We start from the raw sequence: 24,147 nt of genomic DNA on the forward strand, positions 1-24,147 counted from the left end.
AAGAAGAGCTCGTAGATAAGAAAGGAGGGCTGAAGCCACTGCTCCCCCGCCCGGCCATCCCGCTGACCACTCCCCCTCCTGACCCCTCCTCGCTCCTCACCCTGCGCTCCAGCAGCCGCCAGTGTGGGTGCTCGGCTGCTGGCTTCTCTCTCTTCTGTCTTCTCCTGGGTTCTCGACTTCCCACCCACTCTCTCTCCCTCCCCTCCTCTCCCATACCCTCCTCTCCTCTGTCCTCCCCTCTTCTGCAGCGCCTGCATTATTTTCTGCCCGCAGGCCTGGCCTGCACTGCTGCTGCAGCCTGGGGAGGTGGGTGGGTGGGAGGGTGGGCTGGCAGGTGGAGAGGAGATTGTGCAAGTTGTAGGAGAGGGGGTGTCCTCTACTTCCCCGCTCCCTTTCTCCTCTTCTAACTCCTTCCCCTCCTCCCTCCTCCTTTCTCCTCCACCCCCCTCCTCTCTCCCTGCCCCCACCTCCTTCCTTCTTTCCGAAAGGCTGGTAACTTGTGCGAAGCGAACGGCAGTGGCTACGACACCATCCAGGCGGGCACCATGGGCACGTCCGCGCACTGGGCGTTCTGGCTGCTGCTCGCGCTGTGCTGGGCACCGGGAGAGGCTGACGCCACTGGAGGAGGTAAGTGAGAACGCGCCCCTCCGAGGGCTGCTCGGACCCAGCCGGGGCTCCTGGGGTCCCCAAGTCCCGGGTTTTCTTTTGCCCACCCCCTTCCTAGGAGGCGCCTCTCAGCTCTTGCCTTCTTTCCCTCCCCACCCTGGTGGCGCCTCTGAGCTGTCAGCGTCAAGGCTACGGGCGCCGGGCTTGAGGGACAGTGGGATTTGGGGCTTCCTAAAGCCTTGCCTGGACTAGTCTCCATTCTCTTACACTCCTTCCCCAGAGCCAAGGCTTTGCCTTGTTTGTCACCCGGCATGGCAGGGGCTGGGAAATGTGGGCTTCTGAGCTATTGAACAATGGTTCTGTCTCCCCTACGAGGCAGAGTGTTAGAAAGGAGGCAGAGGGCCTGGGCGACAGCCCCGTAGCACTCCTCGGACTAAATGGAAGGTGGTGGCAGGCAGTAGGTGAGGGTGGGCGTCTCCCTGGACGCAGGCGCCGGGTGCGGGCCGGGGGCTGTGAGTCCCTCTCTGGGGTGGGCCGGCGCACGTTAGCTGGGCTGCAGCCGGTAGTCTACACGGAGCTGCGAGAAGTGCACAGCTGTGCTGGACTGTGACTCCCCAGGCACCGGTCTGTATCTCTGGAGTGCCGTTTAGAGGACTGGTGAGGCTTGAAATAGGACTCCTCTCTAAGTGTTTCTTCCCTCTCCCCTTTCCACCCCTCCCGCCGCGCGTGTAAACCTCGTGGGTATTCCCTGTAGCTGAACGGAGGAGGGGAGTGGAACAAAGACTTAATCAGGTTAGTTTGCTGATCCTTGTTCCAGTGAGATTTCCTTTAAAGGAGTTGAGTCCTAATCTAGTGACTGTAATTAGCCTTCATTTTAAACAATAGATCAAAGGGAGTAGCACGAGAGCTGGTGTGTGGCTGTGGCTAGGTGGGAGGGCGGCGTTGACTAGTGTCAAGTCCCCAGGGTCTGCCACACTGGGCCTGGGAGCTCTGTCCCCACCACTCTCCCAACTGGGAACCGTACAACTTCCCTGAGCAAGAGACAGGAAGCCCCTCTATGAGAATTGGATCAGAATCTTGGAGGGCTCCTGAAGTGATCTTGGCATGACACCAAGGGGCTTGTCGCCGGCACTAGGGAGTTAGGACAGAAGGCTGCCTCTGTCTTAAGTACCCATTTCAGAGTCCCTAGCTCCCGCTTGCCTGGTGGCTTAGGAGGCCCGCCTGCCTGCAGTCACGTGTCTCCTAAGTGAGAGCGAACTTGAAAGTATGTGGTCGAGCAGCCTCTCGGTCAATACTTGCTGGTTTTAAGCCTCCTAATGCCCCCTGCCCTTTGGTTCGGTTTGTCTCAAGTGTGTGAAGCTGGGACGGACTTGTCCGCCCTCTGTGATTGGCTGGCCGCCGGGTCACGTTTAGGTTGGTCACATGGCTCCGCGGACTCGCAATTAAGTAGCATGAGAAGTATTATTTTTAAGTGAATGGGAAAGACCAGACAGGCTCTGACTGGCTGTTTTCTCAAATGCTTTTCCTTGCGTGGACTCCCCGGAAACGGCGAGAGTGTCCTGAAGATGGCCCCCCGATGTGTAACAAACCCGAGAGCCTGGGACAGCCCTGCTGACAAGTTTTCAGACTCCAACATTAATCATTAATGGATGAGCAGCACTAACTTATTAAACGATTTTTCAGAATAGTGCCATGACTTGCATTATACTTTTCACACCATTTCAAAAGACTAGGATATACTAAGCCTTACTGACATCTGTCCAGGAAGATAGGCGAAAATATTCATTTTTACTGTGTGTTCTCTTTACTGTATGTAATTCTCTTAATTCAACACATCACTTTACATTGGAGGTTAACTTTATCCTATAGAATGCTAGGAATGCACCTAAACTATTGAAAATAGTTAGGTGAAGCCATATGTTCACCTTGTATTAGGTAAGTGAGGATCCCCTTTTGCTCCCCTAAGTCACTTATGAAATATATGAAATTCCATGAACAGTGGAAAGAGAAGCCCATGCAAGACTCAAATTCTTCAAAGGAAAGGAGGCATATCCTTCTGCACTGGAGAGAATTTGGAGTCCACTGAGGCAGACCCCATGCCAATCCAGACTGGCTCCTGTCTGAAATTCAAAGCCTCAGGGCAAGTAGACTGACTTTCTGGTCCTGGTCTTCCTCACTTACCCCCCCCCCCACACACACACAGCCCCACATGCACACTTACACACATACACTCATGGTGCAGGTCTGAAATACTCTAGGATAGAGAAGGTGTGCTCTAAGACCCTGGCAAGAAACTTAAAGTAGGCTAATACGAAAAGTTAAAATTCAGTAGTGTAGTGAGCCTGATTGCAAAATCCCTGTAATTCTAGGGCATTTTCCTCCTCCCTATGAAGTCAAGATTAGGATCTGGGGTACCATATATTTGTTAAGGCCAAAGCTTAGAAGAACAGAGGTTTTGTGAGAACTATTCTCATATGGCTAGAAACTAGCAAAAGAGTACACAGAATTTTCCTTGTTGTGTGTGGGGGGGTGGGGGTGCTGGTGAAGTGGCAGTACTAACATACCTGGGGGATAGGAGACTGGAGAGCAAGGAGGAAATAAACCTGGCTCCTTTTGTTGCACTGAGGGAAGGCATGGCATTGGTTGTCATTCTTATTTAGGCCAAAGGCTTAGCATGTGAGCCGGGCTCTGTAAAGGAGTGTCATCAGGCAAGCCTTTATTGATACTGACAGCTTCTTGAAGTCTGGAGCAGCTTTGTTCCCCAGATCGCCCTGTTGGCCACTTCATGTGACATTTAGCTATACACCTGTCCTGTGTCATTGTGATTCTTTGTTTTTATTGCTTGAAACCCCAGCTACCTAAAGTACATGCAATGGCCAAGTTCAAGTAGAGCTGCCAAATGTTAAGGCTATAGTGCAACTAACCAGTATGTTTGAATTATGGAAGCCTCCATGCTCAAAAGAAGTGAAGGCCTGTTTAAAGTGTGGCTGCCTTTTATAAAATTGGATAACCATAAACCTCATTTCCCTTGAGTAGTTTTTATAATTCTAGAAAAGATGAAAAGTAGTCACAAACCCCTCTCTTCCAGGAGGAATATCAAATTGATAAGACATAACAAGAACTCCTAAAGTAGAACATGGCCTTAAGATCAAGGGAACAGATAGCTCCGGGCGAAATGGCTTCAGGTGTAGATCTAAAGACCAGAGGACTCAGAACACAGCATAGATATATAGATAACTCATTAAATATCTAGACCATGTTCTGTTTCTCACAGAATGTTGATAAAGCTTCATGTAAAAAATTAAGTACCTCGCAGGGCTATGATAAGGTCTGTGATGATGCTTGTGATAAATGCACCTGCCTCAGCAGAGCTTCTGGGGTGGGCTAATACAGCTGCTCTCCAGATGGTTAGTCAATCACCTCAGAATTGCCTAGGATGTTTCCTTCTACTTTAAGTTGATCTCAGGAAAGTACTCAGGTTACAGAATGGGTACTACTTTCAAGGAAAAGAGTCCAAGGATACCATCTGCGGAGGTGGTGGATTAAAAGTACCTGTAGTTTAACTTTAAAAGTTAAAGTGGCTAAGGGAAAATGTCATTGCCCAGCTAAACTGTTTTTAGATAAGAAATCTGAAGATAGCTTTTCAGAGGACTTCAGGCAGACTATGACATAGCTCTAGGAGAATCTGACTTTTTAAGTAAAGATCATCTCAGTTTCACTCTGCATTTTTCTATTTGAATCAGTATCTCTTTGCTAAGCTCTCTGTTGCTTTGCAATAAAAATTCTAGACATTGTTAATACCACCTGGTTAGAGTTGCTAGGGGCACTGCATTATCAACATGATATGGTAGGTGATACCTTGAAGTGAGTACACTTTTCCCTTCACGGGAAGTTTCCTAGGAAATCTTGGGCCTGATGGCTCTTTTGGGCTCTAAATTAAGCAAGAGATTGTCTTCTACGTGCTGGGAAAGTAAATACAGATTCTACTTTTTTAAAAAAAGCTTCATGTCTTCTTAAGCAATCTTCTGCCCACCTCATATGTCAGAGATGCTACATGGGAAGTGGAGTGGAGGGTGGGCAGAGAACCCATGGCCTTGTGTTTAAGAGATACCCTGGGGGGTAGAAACTTTAAGACTGGGCCACTGGCTAAAATGGTTGATTTGCCACCAACTTGGGTAATCCGGGTTGGCCCTGCTGGATAGGGACCTTTATGCATCTAGGGGTGATGTTGGCAGTAGGGATGGAGTGGGGCTTTCAAGCTGCCAAGTAAGGAAGGTGATAAAAGTTGGCAAAAAAAAAACACTTTTGCATGTTACATCGTGTGTTCTAATACTTCCCTTAAATATAACACTTGAAAGTTCTTTTATGTGTTATACCTTAATATTCCCCCTAATACTATGAGTAAATAGGGTGCCTAGTATCCAAACTGCCTCTAATCTTTAGTTTTCCTGAGAAGCCTTCCCGAGATCTGAGTTGTTAACTGATCTGTAGGTTCACTAAGTAGGTGGTTGATTGGTGCTCATCTTCTTTGTACATCTGCTTGAACCCACTTTACTTCTATCTACTGAGCACCCATCATGTGGCATGTGACACCAGGCATGGGGACACTGTGACCACATAGTTGGTCCCTCCCTTCCTGGCATTTAATCTAATGAGGAAGTCAGCCCAGGAAATCAATGACCCAAAGACAGCGGGGAAGAGAAGCACTGGATAGGAATCAGCAGAGCCGGTGCTTAGATTTAATTATAAAAGAGGCTGACCACAGCTGGAGTTCCCGTGTGCCGCCTGGGTTACAGCTTATAAAGTTTCCCCCAAATCTTGAAGAACTTAGACTCTAATATAACAAAGCCAGAGACTCTTTTAGATCTGCAGATGGTCTTGCAAAGGTGATATGATTCAAGCATAGTGGATTGCTGCCAACATTACCAAAGAGCACTAAAACATGTCAGATGGAAGGTCCAGGTCCCATGCATCAAATTTCTAACTTCATCAGTCAGCCACTGCTAACTTTCTCTGCGCGTCAAACCTCTCTCCTCTTGTGAAAAGAAGGCCAACATACCCACACTGATACATTCATGATGATACATAAGTGTGGAAAAGTACACTTTTAAATGATAAAGTATCACAAAGATGAGGGTGAAGTACCCTCACAGGCATAGGGAACAGTGGCCTTTGTAACCTAGATTCTTTCAATGTACTCTAGCTAGTGAAAGTGGTCACACTTTGTTTCAAGTTCAGAAAAGCTAGAGAGCCTGACCTGTGGTGGCGCAGTGGATAAAGCGTCGACCTAGAAATGCTGAGGTCGCCGGTTCGAAACCCTGGGCTTGCCTGGTCAAGGCACATATGGGAGTTGATGCTTCCTGCTCCTCCCCCTTCTCTCTCTCTCCCTCTCTGTCTCCTCTCTAAAAATGAATAAATAAAATAAAATTTAAAAAGAAAAGCTAGAGAGAATGCTTGGGAAAAGTTTATAGATCAGACCAGCTTTCCTACTGAACTAACAAATCAACTAACACATTCATGAATACTCACTAGTGCTGAAACAACCTTTAGATGCCAGACACCATGTCCCAAATTACAAAGGTAAATTCTAGCCCCACGTTAGGGAATCTCCATCTGTAGAGATGGAAACAGGTAGTTATTAGCATCTCAGTCCATGATAGCTGTGTGACAAGTGGAGGAGACCATGGAAAAGCAGCCAGACTACACCTAACTGGTCAAGAAAGGAATTAAGGGCCTCATTTAAGGGGTTATATCTGAGCCCACTTCTGGTAGATAAATGAATAGGATAAGTAACATGAGCAAATCAAGACAAAGCGACAGTGAGAGGCCAGGCCTGGGGAAGTAAGTGAGTGGGGCCTCTTGGTGTAGCCTGAGCAGATGGCGGGTAATTCTTAGGGAAAAGTTGGGAAAAATAGGTAGTGAACTAGACTCAATTCCAGAGACAGTGGGAAGCCTGGAAGTGATACCACCCTTGGCACTTCGGGCCATTCTAGGTTGCTTGAATCACCATCTTGATTTGGATACAGAACATGGCCGCCTAGGGGCAGATGAACAGGAGACAAATTTAGATCAAGTGAGAGACGAGGGCTTGGACAGGCCAGGGCTTGATGGCAAAATGTCAGGGAGAAGAGTCTGGGCTCGCTTTTGGACTGCTGATTTATAGTAAGTGACAGGGCCAGTCAAAGATGGGACACAGAAGAGGGGAAACCAGATTTGAGAAGAACAGCTTTACAGTGCATGTTGGTGCCAAGCAGAAGAGAGTCCAGCTAAATATAAATGCCCTTGGCACAAAGGCTTCCTGTCAGGTTGTCACCCTAATGTATGCTGTAAGGCTGGCATTTATCACTGATATCCACCCAATGGGGGGCATGAGGGCTTATGGCAGTGAGTACTGTATGTCCCAATCCTAAAAATATAATGGTCACCTACATGGGAGGTAGAATCCTAGCCTCCTCTTTCCTGCAGTGGTTTCAATGTGTGGCCAGGGACCAGCAGGGTCATCATCATCTGGGAATTCATTACAAATGCAAGTGAGGACCTTATGTTAGATCCACTGGATCAGAACCTCTGGGGCATGGGTCCCAGCATTATGTTTTATAAGCCCTCCAGGGGATCTTGATGCAAATGAGAGCTTGAGAACCACCCACAAGAACAAATAACTTCCAGAGACTATCGGGACAGGTAGAAAGAGCTTTGGTCTGATTTCACCAATATACTGAGGAATTGCTGGCAGAATTTTTTTTTTAATTAAAATAGGGACAGGAAAAAGGCCTCTATCTCAACAATAAAACTGTGTTCATTTAATGTCATTAAGACAGGTAAAAAACTACCTAATTCTGGTTTAATTTATGTTGACTTTACTGCCCAAATTATAAATCAACACAATATTCCAAAAGGAAGTAGTCCTGAGTCAGGTGCTCTAGTTTGTATGCACGCTCAGGATTTGGAGCCAGACTGCCCGGGTTCAAATTCTAGTGCTTCTCAAAGTGATCTTGGACAAGTACTCTACTTTCCTTCTCCAGAAAGATTTTCTGATATATAAAAGGGGAGCAGTAGCCCTAACCGTGTGAGATTGAAAAGTAAATTAATAGAGATTGAAGTCTTGGTACGGTGTCAGGCTAACAAATCAAAGAAATTAAGTTCTTTGTCCATGATTCTTAAGATCATCTCAATCCGATGTAAATGGAAAACCTATTTGACAATTTCATTGTAAGATTCACTATTTCATTGAATCAAAGGATTAACCTAAGTATTGAACCGTTTTCAGTTGGCCCCCACCTGTGCGTCAGAGGCTGACTTGAAGGCTAGAACACAGGCTTTGTGCTTGATATCTGGGGGGTCCTCCCATTTAGTTCCTCTTACTAACCTTCCCTATGGGAACACTTCACTGGCTAGGATATCTGCTTGTCTACAAACAAGTTTTTGCCTATGAATAGAAAGATTGACATTAAAGTGCCAAACAGAAGTGAGTCCTACTAAAAATAAACGCCCTTGGCAGCCCCAGAAGTGCCAAAACAAACGGACTGAGGAAATTCCAGCAGATAATAACACCTGCATGCTCAGGCTGAGAGGAGGGTGAGGGAGATTTGAATACTCGGCCCTGCTTGTCTCAGAAGTGAATGAGGCAGCATGAGCCCCTCTGAGCAGCCTGAAGTTCAGGTCTGAGCCTGAAACTCAGAAACATCTCCATGTTCTCAGCATCCCTATTGGACACTCCTGCAAAGGTGCCTCTCAGAGCTCTACAGGGAAATTTGTAGCCTTCCGTGGGGGCTTGGTATTTATTGTAAGGTCTACGTAGTTTTTACTGAAGCTTACCTATTGTTCTTCCATGTAACTCTTACAGGGGCAATTAGACAATGGCAGGCTGACTTTTATTTGCATTAAAAACCCTGAGTTTCTTGGAGCCAGTGACCTGCCAACATATTTGGGTAGCAACATTAACTATTTAGGTAAGCAAAGCTCCTGAGACGTGGGTACCTTTTAGTAAGTTTGCATAGTCTGATTCCATCTGTGTAAGTGGCAGTATAAGCAAGCAATCCTTCAACATTTCTGGGCATTCGTTTATTACAAATTTAAATACCCACATGCTGTGACTAGGTACAAGTGACATTCTACCCTCTGAACCCAAAGCTATTCATTCTAAGTGTCAGAGCTAGAAGGAAACCTAGAGCTAGTCCAACAGTTTCATTTATTAAAGCAATAAGAGCCTTTTCTAATTGGTACATATAGTTCCAAGTCAAAAGAATGCCATCCTGCTTCAAACAGAGGTAGGACACCCAGGTTCCCATTCTCATGCCTTTCCTCCCCACCTGAACTACCCCTTTGGCCCTCAGGCATTTCTATGCAACCCTAGGGGACCCACTAAAAATCACATTTACTCCTACCTTTCACCTTTCAGAGCAGGATAGACTGTGGAATATACAGGGTAGGGCAAAAGTAGGTTTATAGTTATTCGTATGGAAATAATACAGTACTTAATACAAGAATAAACTGTGTTTCTGATACAACTGTAGAGTGCCTAGTTCCTCTACAGGTCATTTTTTTTTGAGGCATCATTGGCTTTAGCTGAGCCTATGAATTAAAAGCACCTCGGGTGTAGATGATTTTGAGCTCAGCCTGTTTCCTTTATGAAAGTATAATACTGAACTTGAGACTTAACTGTCGCGGATGGAAATAGACTACAAGCCTGTAATCCCCAAAGCTTTGGAAACCAGACACTTCTTAACTCGTGTGGTGCTTTCAGTTCTCCTCGAACTCTGTCCAGCAGCATTTGCAAGTGAACACCAGAGGGGTAAAAGATAGCATCTTTGTGAAACTTGGGCAGAAAACCCTCACAGTGTTGCAGTCAGATGGCTGAGGTCTCGTCGTTGGATTTCATCTCTGGAAACAAAGTACTAAGGAAACAAAGAGACATGACCTCACTCTCCAAAGGGTCCTTTAGAAAGCCCGCTCGCCTTACCCACCTCACTCCACCTCGCTCCTTGTTTTAAACAAGCAGGGACATTTAGGATCATACTATATACTCCTAATCCCAGTTGTTCCTCCTTCTTAATGGAGGGTCACGTGTGTGTCATGGAAAATCACAGCATAACCACAATCAGGTAGAAGCTTGGGTGACGTGGAAACATCTCAGATAAGAAAAGGTAGAAATTAAACTCCTTTTCTTCTTAGGCTATTGGAATAAACACTAAGTAAATGCTTATGTCTGCCCTGAGCCTGCTCAGTATTGACACTTGAAGCAGCAATGTGGGAATTTTAATAGCATTTGTTACCGTTGATAGCTTGTATGTTACAACTACATTCAGAGACCTCATTAAAGGGATATTGGACTAAATATCAGCCTTGGGATATTATGCATCTGTATTTAATGCCAGGATAGTTTCAGTGTCTATAAAACTTGTAGCTTCCAAGTTAATCATTTTTAAGGAAATCTTCCATGTACCTAACCCTGAAGTAGAACACCATCATTTGAAACCTACTTTTAAGTTCCTGTCCCAGTCTGATTATATGGTTATCTTTTTGACAGTGTAAATATCAACATCAATGTTTTTGTTCTATTTTGACTGAATGACCTTTGGTATCTAAAACCTTTAACAAATTTGGAGCCTTTCAGTCTGCACTGTATCCTAACTATAACCTGACTGTTCTAAGTATATTTACATCTGTGTACTCGGACTATAAATTGTTATTTTTCTACTTTTCTTTTTTTTTTTTTCTTTTTTTTTTTGTATTTTTCTAAAGTTGGAAATGCGGAGGCAGTCAGACAGACTCCCGCATGCACCCAATCGGGATCCACCCAGCATACCCACCAGGGGACGGTGCTCTGCCCATCTGGAGTGTCGCTCTGTTGCAACAAGAGCCACTCTAGCACCTGAGGCAGAGGCCACAGAGCCATCCTCTGCACCCGGGCCAACTTTGCTCCAATGGAGCCTTGGCTGCAGGAGGGGAAGAGAGAGACAGAGAGGAAGGAAAAGGGGAGGGGTGGAGAAGCAGATGGGCGCTTCTCCTGTGTGCCCTGGCTGGGAATCAAACCCGGGACTCCTGCACGCCAGGCCGACGCTCTACCACTGAGCCAACCGGCCAAGGCCTCTACTTTTCAAATAAAGTAGTCAAAGTATATTTGTATCACTCTCACAGCCTTCAAGCATAGTGGAGCTACAGAACTATATAGCCCATGGTCCCTGGAATGAGCGCCCATCACTGAGCATATTGAAAATATCTCAAGACTAGACTGATGATGGGGGAAGTCAAGAGGCAGCTTAGGTGCTCCATATTTGGCTTAGCAGCATAAAAACTAGCAGGTGATGCTTCTTGACAGCAATCTCTACCCTCCCCTGTTTTCCCTTCTAAATCTCTAGTATCTTATATCCAATAAAATATTAGTAGAATGAACAAATAGTATAAAATGTATGTAGGAGATACAATCAAATCATACTGCTTTATACCTGGGTCCTAGCTTAACTAGACTCTTGGGGGAAGAGTGATACATATAGGTTTTAAATGAATACATATAGTACCTCAGAAAATAACCACACCCATATATTAAACTTGTCTTGGACCAAATTTTAATCTCACTGGGAATTTGTCACAAAGCATAGAATCCTCTCAGAGAGTAGGGAGAAGCTGATGCTAGGGACGCCAACTAGAGTATTGTGTACATAACACAAGAGTTCCAGTATGTGCTTGTCACTGTGGCATCTGTTCTTATGGCATCATGTCACAGCTGCAAATGCTGAAAGGTGGCAGGAAATCAGAGGGTCCTCTGCTTGGAAGGCCTCCCTAAGTAATCTGCATGAACTATATGGCTGCATTGGGTTTCTTGAGTATTTGCAGTATATTTACATTAAGCAGCCGGATCTTTGCCTTTTTTCTCAAAGAAATCACATCCTCCAGAAGGACAGAGCTGTTACTGAGAGGAAACACCTGGATGTTAGCTGTCTTGGGCCAAGCAGAAAAACTAAGTGCCTTTCTTACACAAATTAGTTCATATCATTGTGTGATTTAAATATCCATACATTGAGCATAGGAAAAGTGAAGTTCAGAGAAACGGAATCCAACTCTGTGACTTTACCTTACTTTGCTTTTCTCTCATCGCTAAATTAAAAACGATCTCCATTTGTCTCTTAACTGTACCTTCCGGATGTTTTTTATCTTGTCTTGGAGCTGTTTTGTAAGCATGTCTTTTTGTAATCAGACCTCAAGTTTTAAGATGAGAAACCATGGTATTGAAACTCTGTGTCTCCCTTCTCCCTGCTGTCCCTTCTAAATATCCTTCACTTTTGCTTGTAATAGGAGCATCAAATGAGAGAAATGAGTCTTGAGGTGGATGAAAATGCCCCGTTCCCTGGGAAATCTAGGTTCCTTCTATCTTGTTCTAGTGCATTAGCCCAACATCACTATTCCAGCCACCCTGCCCAAATTTCAGTAACCAGAAGGGAATAAAGGGAAGGAAAATGGGTCCCCTGTACCTTTAAGCATATTTTCTAGAAGTTTTATATATCAATCCTGCTTATTCTGAATTAGTCAGAATTTATTCCTATAGTTATTTTTTGCTGCAAGAGAGGCTGGGAAATCTAGTCTTAGCTAGACTGTGTGTACCCAGCTAAGAACTCAATCACTGTCAGTCACTGCCCCAAGACTCATCTAACGCTGTTCCCGAGAATGTGTTAGGCTGCTGAGTCTGCAGCTGTCCTTCTCAGAGGATCCTTCTCCATAAGTTTTGGGTAACTATCTTATCTAACTTACCACCCTTGTATGCCAGGTGTAGCTAAGTGTTCCCTCCTGATTTTAGGAAGAAAAGCCAAATGTGAATCTTCCCAATTCCAGTGCACAAATGGCCGCTGTATCACACTGTTGTGGAAATGTGATGGGGACGAAGACTGCGCTGACGGCAGTGATGAAAAGAACTGTGGTAAGTGACGAATCTGACAGTCCCATTTGCCACCTCAGTAGGACTTATGCATACTATTGAAAAGTAATGTCATCTTAGTTTCTACAAAGATATTCAAGCTCCTGAAAATGGAATCTGCTCCTAAGACTTCCTTTGAACCAAATGCAAAGATTCTGTCCTGCTTGGTCTAGTCTAGAGGGATATAATTGAATGTTTGACACGGGGTTATCAACTTGAGTACGGAATGCTGAAGATAAAGTGGAGTGCCTATCAAATGACAGGACCTGGTTTATCTTAGTTCAGGCAAACATTCGGTATGGGAAGCTAGGAGAAGGGAGGGGAAGACCAGAAGTGGAGAGCAACAGAAGACTGCTCAGAACAGACTTTCTTTTTTAAATTGTCAAATGGCTCTTATCCCCACAAAAAAAGAAAGCCGCAAACAATAAATTTCCCCTGAAGTTTCAGGAGATTAATTAACTCTTGGCACAGAAACCACAAGCCAGCACCAATCAAAGATCAGATAAGAATTTTTTTTTCATCCTCTGCCTACAATAGATAATAATTCTAAAGCATTAGACAGGATGAAAGACATCACTCCCAAAACAATGGGGATATACCATCGTACTCAATGACCAGCATCTGTCAGAAGACCATTTGTGTTTGTCTGTTTATGCAGTCTGTGTAACCTCATGTCAAGGCAGAACAGCTGAGAACTGTAGGTTCTCATGTAGGTAACATGAATACATGCTGAAGTTTGCTTTATGACCCCTCTGTTCTATATTGTAAAAATCCTGAAACAATGTTGTGTGTGAATGCCAGTAATAATATTGTCATTTGCCTTTTAAAAGATGTTATATAGAGGCCCTTCCTGGTTGGCTCAGCGGTAGAGCGTCGGCCCAGTGTGTGGAAGTTCTGGGTTCGATTCCCGGCCAGGGCACACAGGAGAAGCACCCATCTGCTTCTCCACCCCTCCCCCTCTCCTTCCTCTCTGTCTCTCTCTTCCCCTCCCACAGCCAAGGCTCCATTGGAGTAAAGTTGGCCCAGGCGTGAGAATGGCTCCATAGCCTCCACCTCACGCGCTAGAATGGCTCCGACTGCAGCGGAGCAATGCCCCAGAGTGACCCAGCATTTCCCCCTAGTGGGCATGCTGGGTGGATCCCCAACAGGCACATGCAGGAGTCTGTCTGCCTGTCCCCCTCCCCCGCCCACTTCTCACTTTGGAAAAATATTAAAAAAAGAAGTTATATATATATGTCCACTATATGAACTAGAAATACAGAAAAAAAATAGCTTAATGTAGATTTCATCAATTGCCATCTTGTTACATTACCTACATCTTCATGCATCATTACTAAAATGTTATATTGCAGACATTGTGGCTGACTGTCCTAAGCTTGAGATCTCAGAGCAATACTGTGATGTTTTCATGCCAATCTGTGGATTGGTAGCTCTTTTGGAAGTATAAGAAATTCATTCTACAGTCTTGGGGAAGAAACTCCTCTCCAGTGTCAAGACCAAAAATACTGTATTACCCCATGTGTAAGATGCTCCCGTGTATAAGATGCACATTAATTATTGGGCCCCAAATTTTAAAAAAATGTATTATAGAAAGTTATTGAACTCAAGTTTTATTCATCATAAAATTCATACACCTCCTCATCACTGTCAAAACCCCCACCCATTAGCTTGTCCTCATCTGTGTCTGGTGACGAATCACTGTCTTCATATATTGCCTCGTCCTCAATTCTACCGATGGCATTTGAAATGCCACGACCACTGTGTAAGACGCACCCAGTTTTTAACCACAAATTTTTAAAAAAGGGGTGTGTCTTATACATGGAGAAATACAGTAGTTCTCCTGTACAACACTTTTCTATCATTTGTATTCTAATATTAAGATTTTTCATCTACTCTATAAGACATTAAATTCCATGCTATTTCTGGATTATCTGGGTAATAAAATTCCCTCACTAAATACAGTATCCCATTAGTAGAACTTCACTCTTGTCAACTGTTCTCTTGCTGTAAATAGCAGTTCCTCCTCTAGTTTAAACTTACTGGTTTGGCAAAAAAAAAAAACCAACCCTTTTTTTTTGTTTTGTTTTCTTTTTTCTTTTTTTTTCTGAAGTTGGAAACGGGGAGGCAGTCAGACAGGCTCCCACATGCGCTCCACCAGGATCCACCCAGCATGCCCACCAGGGGGCGATGCTCTGCCCATCTTGGGGCATTGCTCTGTCGCAGCCAGAGCCATTCTAGTGCCTGAGGCAGAGGCCATAGAGCCATCCTCAGCGCCCAGACCAACTTTGCTCCAATGGAGCCTTGGCTGTGGGAGGGGAAGAGAGAGACAGAGAGGAAGGAGAGGGGAAGGGGTGGAGAAGCAGGTGGGCACTTCTCCTGTGTGCCCTGGCCAGGAATCAAACCCAGGACTCCTGAACACCAGGCCAACACTCTACCACTGAGCCAACCAGCCAGGGCCAAAAAACCCTTTTTTTTTCTGTTAGAAAGTAATTGTTCCCTTCATGTTTGGGAAGTCTCTTACCATCTGACTAACTCGGTAATGGCAAGTCAGCTGAAAGCTGACAATTTGCTGAAAACTTAAAAGGGATGAGTCAAGTTAGGGGTTTAAACTAGGTACAACTCTCAGTAGAGAGTGCCCTAAACAGGAGGGCCACTCAACTTTAACCTCTGATATTGGAAATGGGAGGAGACAGTGATTAGAGTCTATTTCTAGTAGAAACTAACCTGGGTTATCTTAGGGTTCATCATTGGCTTTTCCTAAAATAGTCTTTGCATAAATAACTTCTGGCACATAGCAGGAGGGTTTGGAAGAGATGAGAAAGATGTTGATACAATCAAGATCATACAAGGTGTGAAAAATTAAATATTTCTTGGCCAGAATTTGTCCCTACATCCCAGGTATGAAAGTAGAGCAGGAAGTGGGAGCGTCGCTCAGGGAAGCTCTCATCTTATCTTATTTTGAGATGTTCTGAAGGGAAAATCTACACAATTACTTAATATTTATAAAATCACTTCCTATTTTTCCTGTCCACACTCTTGATACTAAACTTGGTTATAGTTTCAGCAGGGCTCTTTCTTTAACCATGTGAATTAGTATATTTAGTCAACTTCAGCTTGGTTTCCATGAGCCATGTGTTCCTATTGGTCCCAGTAACTCATTATTTTGTGTTAGGATGAGCTAATTAATCAGTGACTTAAATACCCTAAGCATGTAACTGATGGCTGTCTTCCCCTACAGCATATCTAAATTTCCATCTCAAGTTACCCTCCAAGTCTATGTGCAGAATGAGGAAAGATAAACTCCAGCAGTTTGTCTGTTCCTATTTGTCTTTTGCTCATCTGTCTCTATTTATCCTTTGCTCAAACACTTTGTAGTTCAGCCCAATATTTCCTATAATATTTTATACTTCTTCCTTCCTTCCTTCCTTCCTTCCTTCCTTCCTTCCTTCCTTCCTTCCTTCCTTCCTTCCTTCCTTCCTTTCTTCCTTCCTTCCTTCCTTCTTTCCTTCCTTTCCTTTCCTTTTTTTTTTTTGACAGAGACAGAGAGAAAGTCAGAGAGAGGGACAATAGAAACAAACAGACAGGAAGGGAAAGAGAAGACAAGCATCAATTCTTCATTAGTTGTTCATTGATTGCTTTCTCATATGGGCCTTGACTGGGCAGCTACAGCAGAGTGAGTGACCCCTTGTTCAAGCCAGTGACCTTGGGCTCAAGCCAGTAACCTCAGGCTTCAAGCCAGTGACCTTTGGGCTCAAGCCAGTGACCATGGGGTCATGTCTATGGTCCCACACTCAAGCCAGCGACCCCTCACTCAAGTTGGATGAGCCCACCCCCAAGCCAGCGACCTCAGGGTTTTGAACTTGGGTCCTCCTGTGTCTCAGTCTGACTCTCTATCCACTGCACCACCACCTGGTCAGGCTATTTTATGTTTCTTAAAGTCATGTGGTCTCTTTACAACCAAACATTCACTACTTCCTTTTGCAACTGGCTCTGCAGTCCACCCCTGCACCCCTCCCCACTCCCATAAACACACATGCTCAGGAGAATAAGGACCTTGGATGTTGCTTAAATGTTAACACTGGGGTTTCAGTATTTCAGTGATTTTAGAAACAGGTGTGAATCTGGAGCTAACATGACCTTTCTTGTTTCCTTGGTTATACAATTCAAGAAGATAAATAAGGAGATAAATAATCATTTTGGAGTCATCATAATTCCTTACCTTGAGTTCTAGAAATTGACTCTAACCAGAGTATCCCTCTCATTTAGGACACTCTGAACTCTGAGAGATATACCTAGTTTAAACCCCTGACTGGAAGTGGTTCCTTTCAAAGTTACAAAAACTTGTCAGCTTTCAGTTGACTTACCCTTACATGATATTTATTAGAGATAAACAAATTTAAACTAGCAATTCAGATAGAAGGTATAGGCACATGGGTAAGGAAGAATATAGTCTGAGAAATATGAATCGAGATTATCCCCTGGGGCTACTTTTTAAGACACTTCTTACCCTCTGACTTCCTTATGGGTAGGGTGACCAAGCTGCTTGGTTTACTTTGGACCTTCCTGGTTTATGCTTATCTTCCTGATATAATTAACAGTGTCCTCTTTCTACTGAGATTGTTCCAACTTGGTCAACAAATTGCATGGTCACCCTAATTATAGGAGAAAAGACCTACCCTGGTAAGAATTAGTAGCAGAATTGATACCTGCAGGCTGTCTTAACTCAAGTATTTAGATATGGATATTGACAGCTTCCATAGCAGCTTCAGTCACTTTGAGCTGGTTGATGTTAGCCTACCCTAGATTCTAAACATGACCTCTCCTATACTTGGATTCAAGCTTTCTCTATTATTTACTGGGTGGGTTCCTCTGCTTCAGCTGACTTGTAGGGGTGACAGTATTCAGTACTGGGGCTTCATCAATTATACTATGATCCAGTCACAGGATGGAATGCTTGGCTGTTAAACTGATGGACTTGAATAATTTGGAAGGAATGCATGAAGAGAATGAAACTATTACTTATATCAACATCATAAACCAGACAAGAATTGGAAGGGGCCTTGGCTTGTTGGTTCAGTGGATAGAGTGTGAGCCTGGCATGCAGACGCCCCGGGTTCAATCCCCAGTCAGGCCACATAGGAGAAGTGATTGTCTGCTTCTCTTTCCCTCCCTCTCCCTCTTCTCTCTCTTCCCCTCTCACAGCCAGTGGCTCAGCTGGTCGATTGTCTGACAGCCTCAGGAGCTGAGGATAGCTCTGTTTATTCAAGCATTGGCCCCAGATGGCAGTTGTCGGGTGAATCCTGGTCTGGGAATGCAGGAATCTGTCTATCTCTCCACACATATGCATATACACACTTGAAAAAAAAAAGAATTAGAAGGAATCCCTGGGTTGTAAGATAATGGAAAATGTTTGTCTTACCTTGACTTCAGTATCCTCTAACTCTCTCAGATAAGTGCCTTTCTCTTCTGGGGAGCATGGGGACTTCTGTAAGGTTCTCCTGAATATTGGCAGTTTGGTGCTAATTATTGACTCAGGTTTATTTTGCAAATAAAACATATCAAAATGCAGTTTTACCCCATTGGGAATATAGGGCTCTTGGGTAAGTGACTTCAACTTTAACCCTGCAAATGAACTTCCGTAGTGAAGAAGACATGTGCTGAGTCTGACTTTGTGTGCAACAATGGCCAATGTGTCCCCAGCCGATGGCAGTGTGATGGGGATCCTGACTGTGAAGATGGTTCTGATGAAAGCCCAGAACAGTGCCGTGAGTGTGACTTGCTTTGTACTTGAACTTTTCTAAGCTGTTCTATGTCTCTTAGCTCTAAGTATTGTTAATTCAATACTTGTTATTAGTTTTCCTTTGACTCTGTAAAGTGTAGGCCAATTGAATCCACAGTCAGTCAAGTCATTAACAGTTGATCAGTGTCCTTTTAAGAATGACCTCCCCAGTTTAACAAGACTGACGTTCTCTTGGGTAGCTTTACCATTGGATATTCAAGACTGAAGCCAGTAGATTTCATTAAGAACTCCTTGACTAGGTGCACAGTTTTCAAATGTTTGATAAGTTGAATCTGAGCAGATGGTACTCGGCCCTGGAAGCTACGTCAAGATCTGAGGTCCTCGGTAGGCCAAGTAGAAGCTTATAGATGCACAGCTTCTCATGTTATAAAAAAAAAAAATCTATTACTGAAGAGGTAATTAGCTAGATATAGGATGATAGAGTGATTTTGAACAAATTATTAAAATAGGAAGCTTATAGCTTGTTTTAAAATAAATTTCATAGTTGTTCAAATATATATTCGTGTTCTTAGTCCAATATTCAGAAGAAAGTCTATGAGTTGGTAGAGGAAAATGATTTGGGATGATCTGAATGCCAAAATGAAGAAAGTATCAGAGTTCATTTTCAGGCAGTAGAGACCTGTCGAAACACTAAAACTGGAGAACTAATGAACAAAGTTTCAGTCTGGAAAATGGTTACCAAAAAAATCAAGCAGAAAGGAAAATAAATGTGTATTAGCAATTTTCTAGACAGGAATTAAGCGGAGTAATGAGAATGTTGGTCAAGGCAGGTGAGCTACCACAGATAAAGATAGGTTCCATAAAGATTCAGCCCAAAGTGTTAGTAGAGGATAACCCAGTAAAGTCAAAATGTAGGGGATGCCCCTACTTGGCAAAATGTAAATCTGATGGAGGTTGTAAATGAGGCCTGAAAAGGACTCTAGAAAGAAGACTTCATGGGTTTTAGACCATCTAGCCTTTAGTGAAGTTGGGATTAGATATCTGGGTGTGCCATTTGATACCTAACAGATAAATAATGGTCAAGGAGCAGGTCAGCCAGTAAAGCTAACTATGCCAAGTAGAACAAAAGCCAGAACTGGGCACGCCACGGAACTTTGAAGGAGTAACAAGATCAAGGCTCTCAGGTGTACTACCAGGTAGCATAGGTTGGCATAACTTCTAAGCAGTGGAGTCGGCAAATGATCTACCTGGGCTTCAACTAGTATGTTGAATTTCCCGTGTGCCAGGCCACTGAGTTGCAGGTGTACACTGCCAAGCAGCACAGGAGCAGTGACTTTACACTGATGCATCTGGAGGCTCTTTTGAGACTGTATATCATCAACAGATATGAGAACGTGCCGCATAAATGAAATCAGCTGTGGCGCCCATTCTACTCAGTGTATCCCAGTGTCCTGGAGATGTGATGGTGAAAATGATTGTGACAGTGGAGAAGATGAAGAAAACTGTGGTAAGAAGATCAGTGTTGAGTGGCTTATCCCAAAGACCCTTTTGCTCCAAGAAGGGTGGGCAGGGGAAGCTAATTTAGGTGCAAAGAAGCAGTTAGTCAACTTGCTTTTCAGTGACCTCATTATCTGCTCAACCACTTGTCCATCATACCTACTCTAAAAGTCTGAAGGATGTTTCCATTGTGACTGACCATTGCTTACTTGGGTGTTTCTTCAGAGAAATATACATGAAAAGGGAAGTCAGTCAAGGCACTTACATATAGAAGCAGCTCGGTGAAGCACCAAATATGTGTGCATCTGTCTCTGGTACAACAGCAGTTTCTGGGCCTTCCTCACTTTGGCCCAACACCAGAAGGGGAGTAGGGTCAGCAAACCCATGCCTAGGTTTAAATTGGAGCTTCCTTTTGAAATAAATTACTTCAGTATTGTACAAGCATCTTTTATCCCCCCCAAACCAGATTCTATTTTAACCCTTTCAGAAGTTAAACTGACACAGAAGTGTTCATTAACATAGTGTAGCTGATGTTGCCAAAATACTCTATCCAACTAGTGGTACCTCTGTCACAGTTTCTACCTGTAAAAGCCTGCTCTGTTTCCTACCCTTTTATGCTTCTGTTCTTGGGCAATAAATGCTACACGTTAAAGGTGAGGCTCTGGGAAAATCTCTAGGTTGAACAAACATTGTGTTGAATGTTCTTTCAAGCTACCGCCTTTTTTATAGGGCCTCTAGAACTACACTCCCCAGGAGCACAGTCCTTGTGATGCAGTCATGTACATATGAGCTGAGGGTACTTGCAGTTGAAACAAGGCTTGTCTATAGAAATTACCTTCCGAGGTCAATACCACTGCACCTAGTCCAATGAGTTTTGGTGTTTAATTCCAGAATTGAGCTTTATTTATTGGTAAGCCCTGGAGCTGCCATGTATTTCCCTCTTAACTCTAGACTTTGCTTCCCAAGAGAGTCGTGGTCTCTACCCTAATTACCAAAAAATTGTAACCTTAATTCATTTGACTGGATTTGGAATCAAAGTACAAACTGGTTTAACTTTGACTCTGACTAGCTTATCATTATTAGCATTCCTGGGTGCTAGATTGCAATTCCAGCCCTTGAAATGCCTTTCTAAAACTTTGAAGTATTTAAGACCTGTTATTTTTTATCCTCACTTGAAGGATCTAAAGAGAAGGAGCCATGTATGGTGTTATAACATAATGGCTCCTTCTTGGTGATAGTGTCATAATGTTTATTATAAGTATATGTTTGCCTGAATACCTGATACAAGATAGTCTCAGCTAATGATACAGCCTGGCCTGATAAACAGCATGTCTACTTAAAGGCAACTCAGTCTCTGTTTCCAAAATGAAATTCCTTATTTAAGTTATTTATTGACCATTTCTTGTAAGTGTCCGTTGTGGCTCTCATCTCAAATTAATTTCTGGTCTTCAGCTCTTTTCTTGGTTCTTTATTTCTGTTCTTATTCAAGTGTCCCTGCATCTTTTTACATGGTTAGACTGTTTCTAATATTCCAGGAACTGGGATATTGATATCATTGCACTTGAGCTTTTAAATTAAGCTAGAAAGCTAAGATTCATGATCAAAGACCTGCAGGTTAGATTTGGGGACAAAGGTCATGAAAGGACCTGTCCTGGTACACTTTCAGTGGGGCATCCTCTTTCTCAATAGGCAACATCACATGTAGCTCTGATGAGTTCACTTGCTCCAGTGGCCGCTGCATCTCCAGGAATTTTGTATGCAACGGCCAGGATGATTGTAACGATGGCAGCGATGAGCTCAACTGTGCCCCACCGTCCTGTGGCACCCATGAGTTCCAGTGCAGCGCCTCCTCCTGCATCCCCATCAGCTGGATGTGTGACAATGACGCGGACTGCTCGGACCAGTCTGATGAGTCCCTGGAACAGTGCGGCCGCCAGCCAGTGATACACACCAAGTGCCCAGCCAGCGAGGTGCAGTGTGGCTCTGGAGAGTGCATCCACAAGAAGTGGCGATGTGATGGAGATCCTGACTGCAAGGACGGCAGTGACGAGGTCAACTGTCGTAAGTACCATTCTTATCCGTATGGCACATTCAGTTCTCTTCCACGTACCCACTGTGGACACTTTGGCTGGCTTCATTTCATGGTGTTCCTTCCCTTTGTAGCTTCTAGAACCTGCCGACCCGACCAATTTGAGTGTGAGGATGGCAGCTGCATCCACGGAAGCAGGCAGTGTAATGGTATCCGAGACTGTGTTGATGGCTCTGATGAAGTCAACTGCAAAAATGGTAAGGGCCTCTTCTCGTGGGCCTGTCAGGGGACTGTTCTGATCGACCCACTAATGGAATCTCTATTCTGTGTTTCTCTTGTAGTCAATCAGTGCTTGGGCCCTGGGAAGTTCAAGTGCAGAAGTGGGGAATGCATAGATATCATTAAAGTATGTAACCAGGAACAGGACTGCAGGGACTGGAGTGACGAACCCCTGAAAGAATGCCGTAAGTGAAGGGGTGGCTTAAGAACAGAGTTGGTAAGACTAATTAGATCTGTTGTAGCTGTTATTTGGACCCTGCCTAGTTTGTAGTTAAATTTCTTTTAATGAACAAGTTCAATTGTTGGTCTTAAGAGTTAATTTTTATGACTTAAAGCCCAAGCAGTGACCACTAGTTTTTAACTGACTTCCTTAAAGATAACTGATCAGTAATAGAGAAACCTGATCAAATCCTGCTTAACCAACTGGCCAGTAAAATGGGTTCTATTTTTCTTTCAGTACACCCTAAGATGCATATCTATAAGAAAAATTGTTAAATCTTCGAAAAGTCATAGATTTGACCAGACTAATTCAATAAGTTATCACAGATAGCCAGGGTTTTAAATGTTACTAGGACAGATGTTAATTTGGAATATGTTGCTGAATAACTGTACTACTTTTTTATTTCAGATGTAAATGAATGCTTGGTTAATAATGGTGGATGTTCCCATATCTGCAGAGACCTAGTGATAGGCTATGAATGTGATTGTGCAGCTGGTTTTGAACTGATAGATAGAAAAACCTGTGGAGGTGAGTCAAAGAAGAGAGCCTAAGCCCAGGGGGTGATGGGAAAGGATAGTATATTGCCATAGGTTATCTAGGAATAGCAAGACTAATTCTAATTTCCCTCCTAGATATTGACGAGTGCCAAAATCCGGGAATCTGCAGTCAAATTTGTATCAACTTAAAAGGCGGTTACAAGTGTGAATGTAGTCGTGGTTATCAAATGGATCTTGCTACTGGCGTGTGCAAGGCAGTAGGTAAATGGACTTGGACTGGTATTGGTCTGGTACCTTTATTAGAAAGTGATCATGAAAGGTACTGCCAAAGAACACAGTAGTCAACAATATGAAATTAAAATAGTACTTGAGAGCAATGCTACTAAAACTCACAGTGCAGTATTTATGTATCATACTATATAGGTTAAATAGAGATCATTTTCCCAGACTCATCTTGGTCAATTCCTTTTGCACATAAGACCATGAATATCTTCCAGGTTTGCTTACTTTCTGCTTCTGAAACTTGAATGCAATTCATATATGTAACTTATTTGTCAGCCGCCTTATTGTTGGATGCTGTGACCCCAGAACTGCCTTCTTAAATAATGGGAAACACTTGCTGGTCCCAGGGGCATGAACTCCATCCAGCAAGAGTACTCCCGAGGTGTTCAGCAATGGCTTCATTTTTACGTGTTCCTCTCTGTTGGGAGGAGGTAACTTAGAAAGACTTTGCCTTCTTACAGCGCAACTAAATAAACTTGAGTCCTGTCTTGCAGGCAAAGAGCCAAGTCTGATCTTCACTAATCGAAGAGACATCAGGAAGATTGGCTTAGAGAGGAAAGAATACATCCAACTAGTTGAACAGCTAAGAAACACTGTGGCTCTCGATGCTGACATTGCTGCTCAGAAACTATTCTGGGCTGATCTAAGCCAAAAGGCCATCTTCAGGTAACTTTCAATTTCATTCTTGGTGTGTTGGCCCTAAGTCATTGTCACTTGGCCTTTGGGAAGGTTTGGAGAAATTCCTTTTGTCTCAATCTAGCATCTAAAGCTGGAAATAGTAGATCTAAACACTGATTCCTTAACTTTTAAATTACTATCAGTTCCTCATTAGAAATTAGGAGATACCTATGAAGTAAAAGATAGCTACCACTGTAAAATTATAAGAGATAACATCTTAATTCCTCCTATTTTCTCCCCTTTCTCTACAATTAGTTGAGAACTGTTTATGATTGGTACAAAAAAAAATGGTAATACAGCTTTTTTTTAATGGGAACTATATACACTCAGATGATGGCTACCTACTGAAACAAATAGCTCCATTTAGAATTGTATGAGTCTTACATACAAAATACATGGAGCAAGTAGATA

General features: G+C 43.6%; 1 protein-coding gene across 4 annotated transcripts in view; it reads left to right on the forward strand.

Moving 5' to 3' along the window:
* The first annotated feature begins 339 nt into the window (after positions 1 to 339).
* VLDLR (very low density lipoprotein receptor) overlaps positions 340 to 24,147 on the forward strand; it is a 33,725-nt gene continuing 9,917 nt past the window's right edge. For 2 of the 4 annotated variants that reach the window (XM_066368062.1, XM_066368063.1), the window contains exons 1-10: positions 340 to 627; positions 12,398 to 12,517; positions 18,157 to 18,279; positions 19,639 to 19,761; positions 21,441 to 21,812; positions 21,915 to 22,037; positions 22,122 to 22,244; positions 22,688 to 22,807; positions 22,912 to 23,037; positions 23,553 to 23,724. In XM_066368062.1, coding sequence (XP_066224159.1) covers positions 546 to 627; positions 12,398 to 12,517; positions 18,157 to 18,279; positions 19,639 to 19,761; positions 21,441 to 21,812; positions 21,915 to 22,037; positions 22,122 to 22,244; positions 22,688 to 22,807; positions 22,912 to 23,037; positions 23,553 to 23,724 — 1,484 coding nt within the window. In that variant the 5' untranslated portion in view covers positions 340 to 545. The remainder of the gene's footprint in view (positions 628 to 12,397; positions 12,518 to 18,156; positions 18,280 to 19,638; positions 19,762 to 21,440; positions 21,813 to 21,914; positions 22,038 to 22,121; positions 22,245 to 22,687; positions 22,808 to 22,911; positions 23,038 to 23,552; positions 23,725 to 24,147) is intronic. The other 2 variants (XM_066368064.1, XM_066368065.1) reach the window with 1 other exon arrangement.

This window comes from Saccopteryx leptura, chromosome 2 (assembly GCF_036850995.1).
Source record: "Saccopteryx leptura isolate mSacLep1 chromosome 2, mSacLep1_pri_phased_curated, whole genome shotgun sequence".
NCBI lineage: Eukaryota > Metazoa > Chordata > Mammalia > Chiroptera > Emballonuridae > Saccopteryx > Saccopteryx leptura.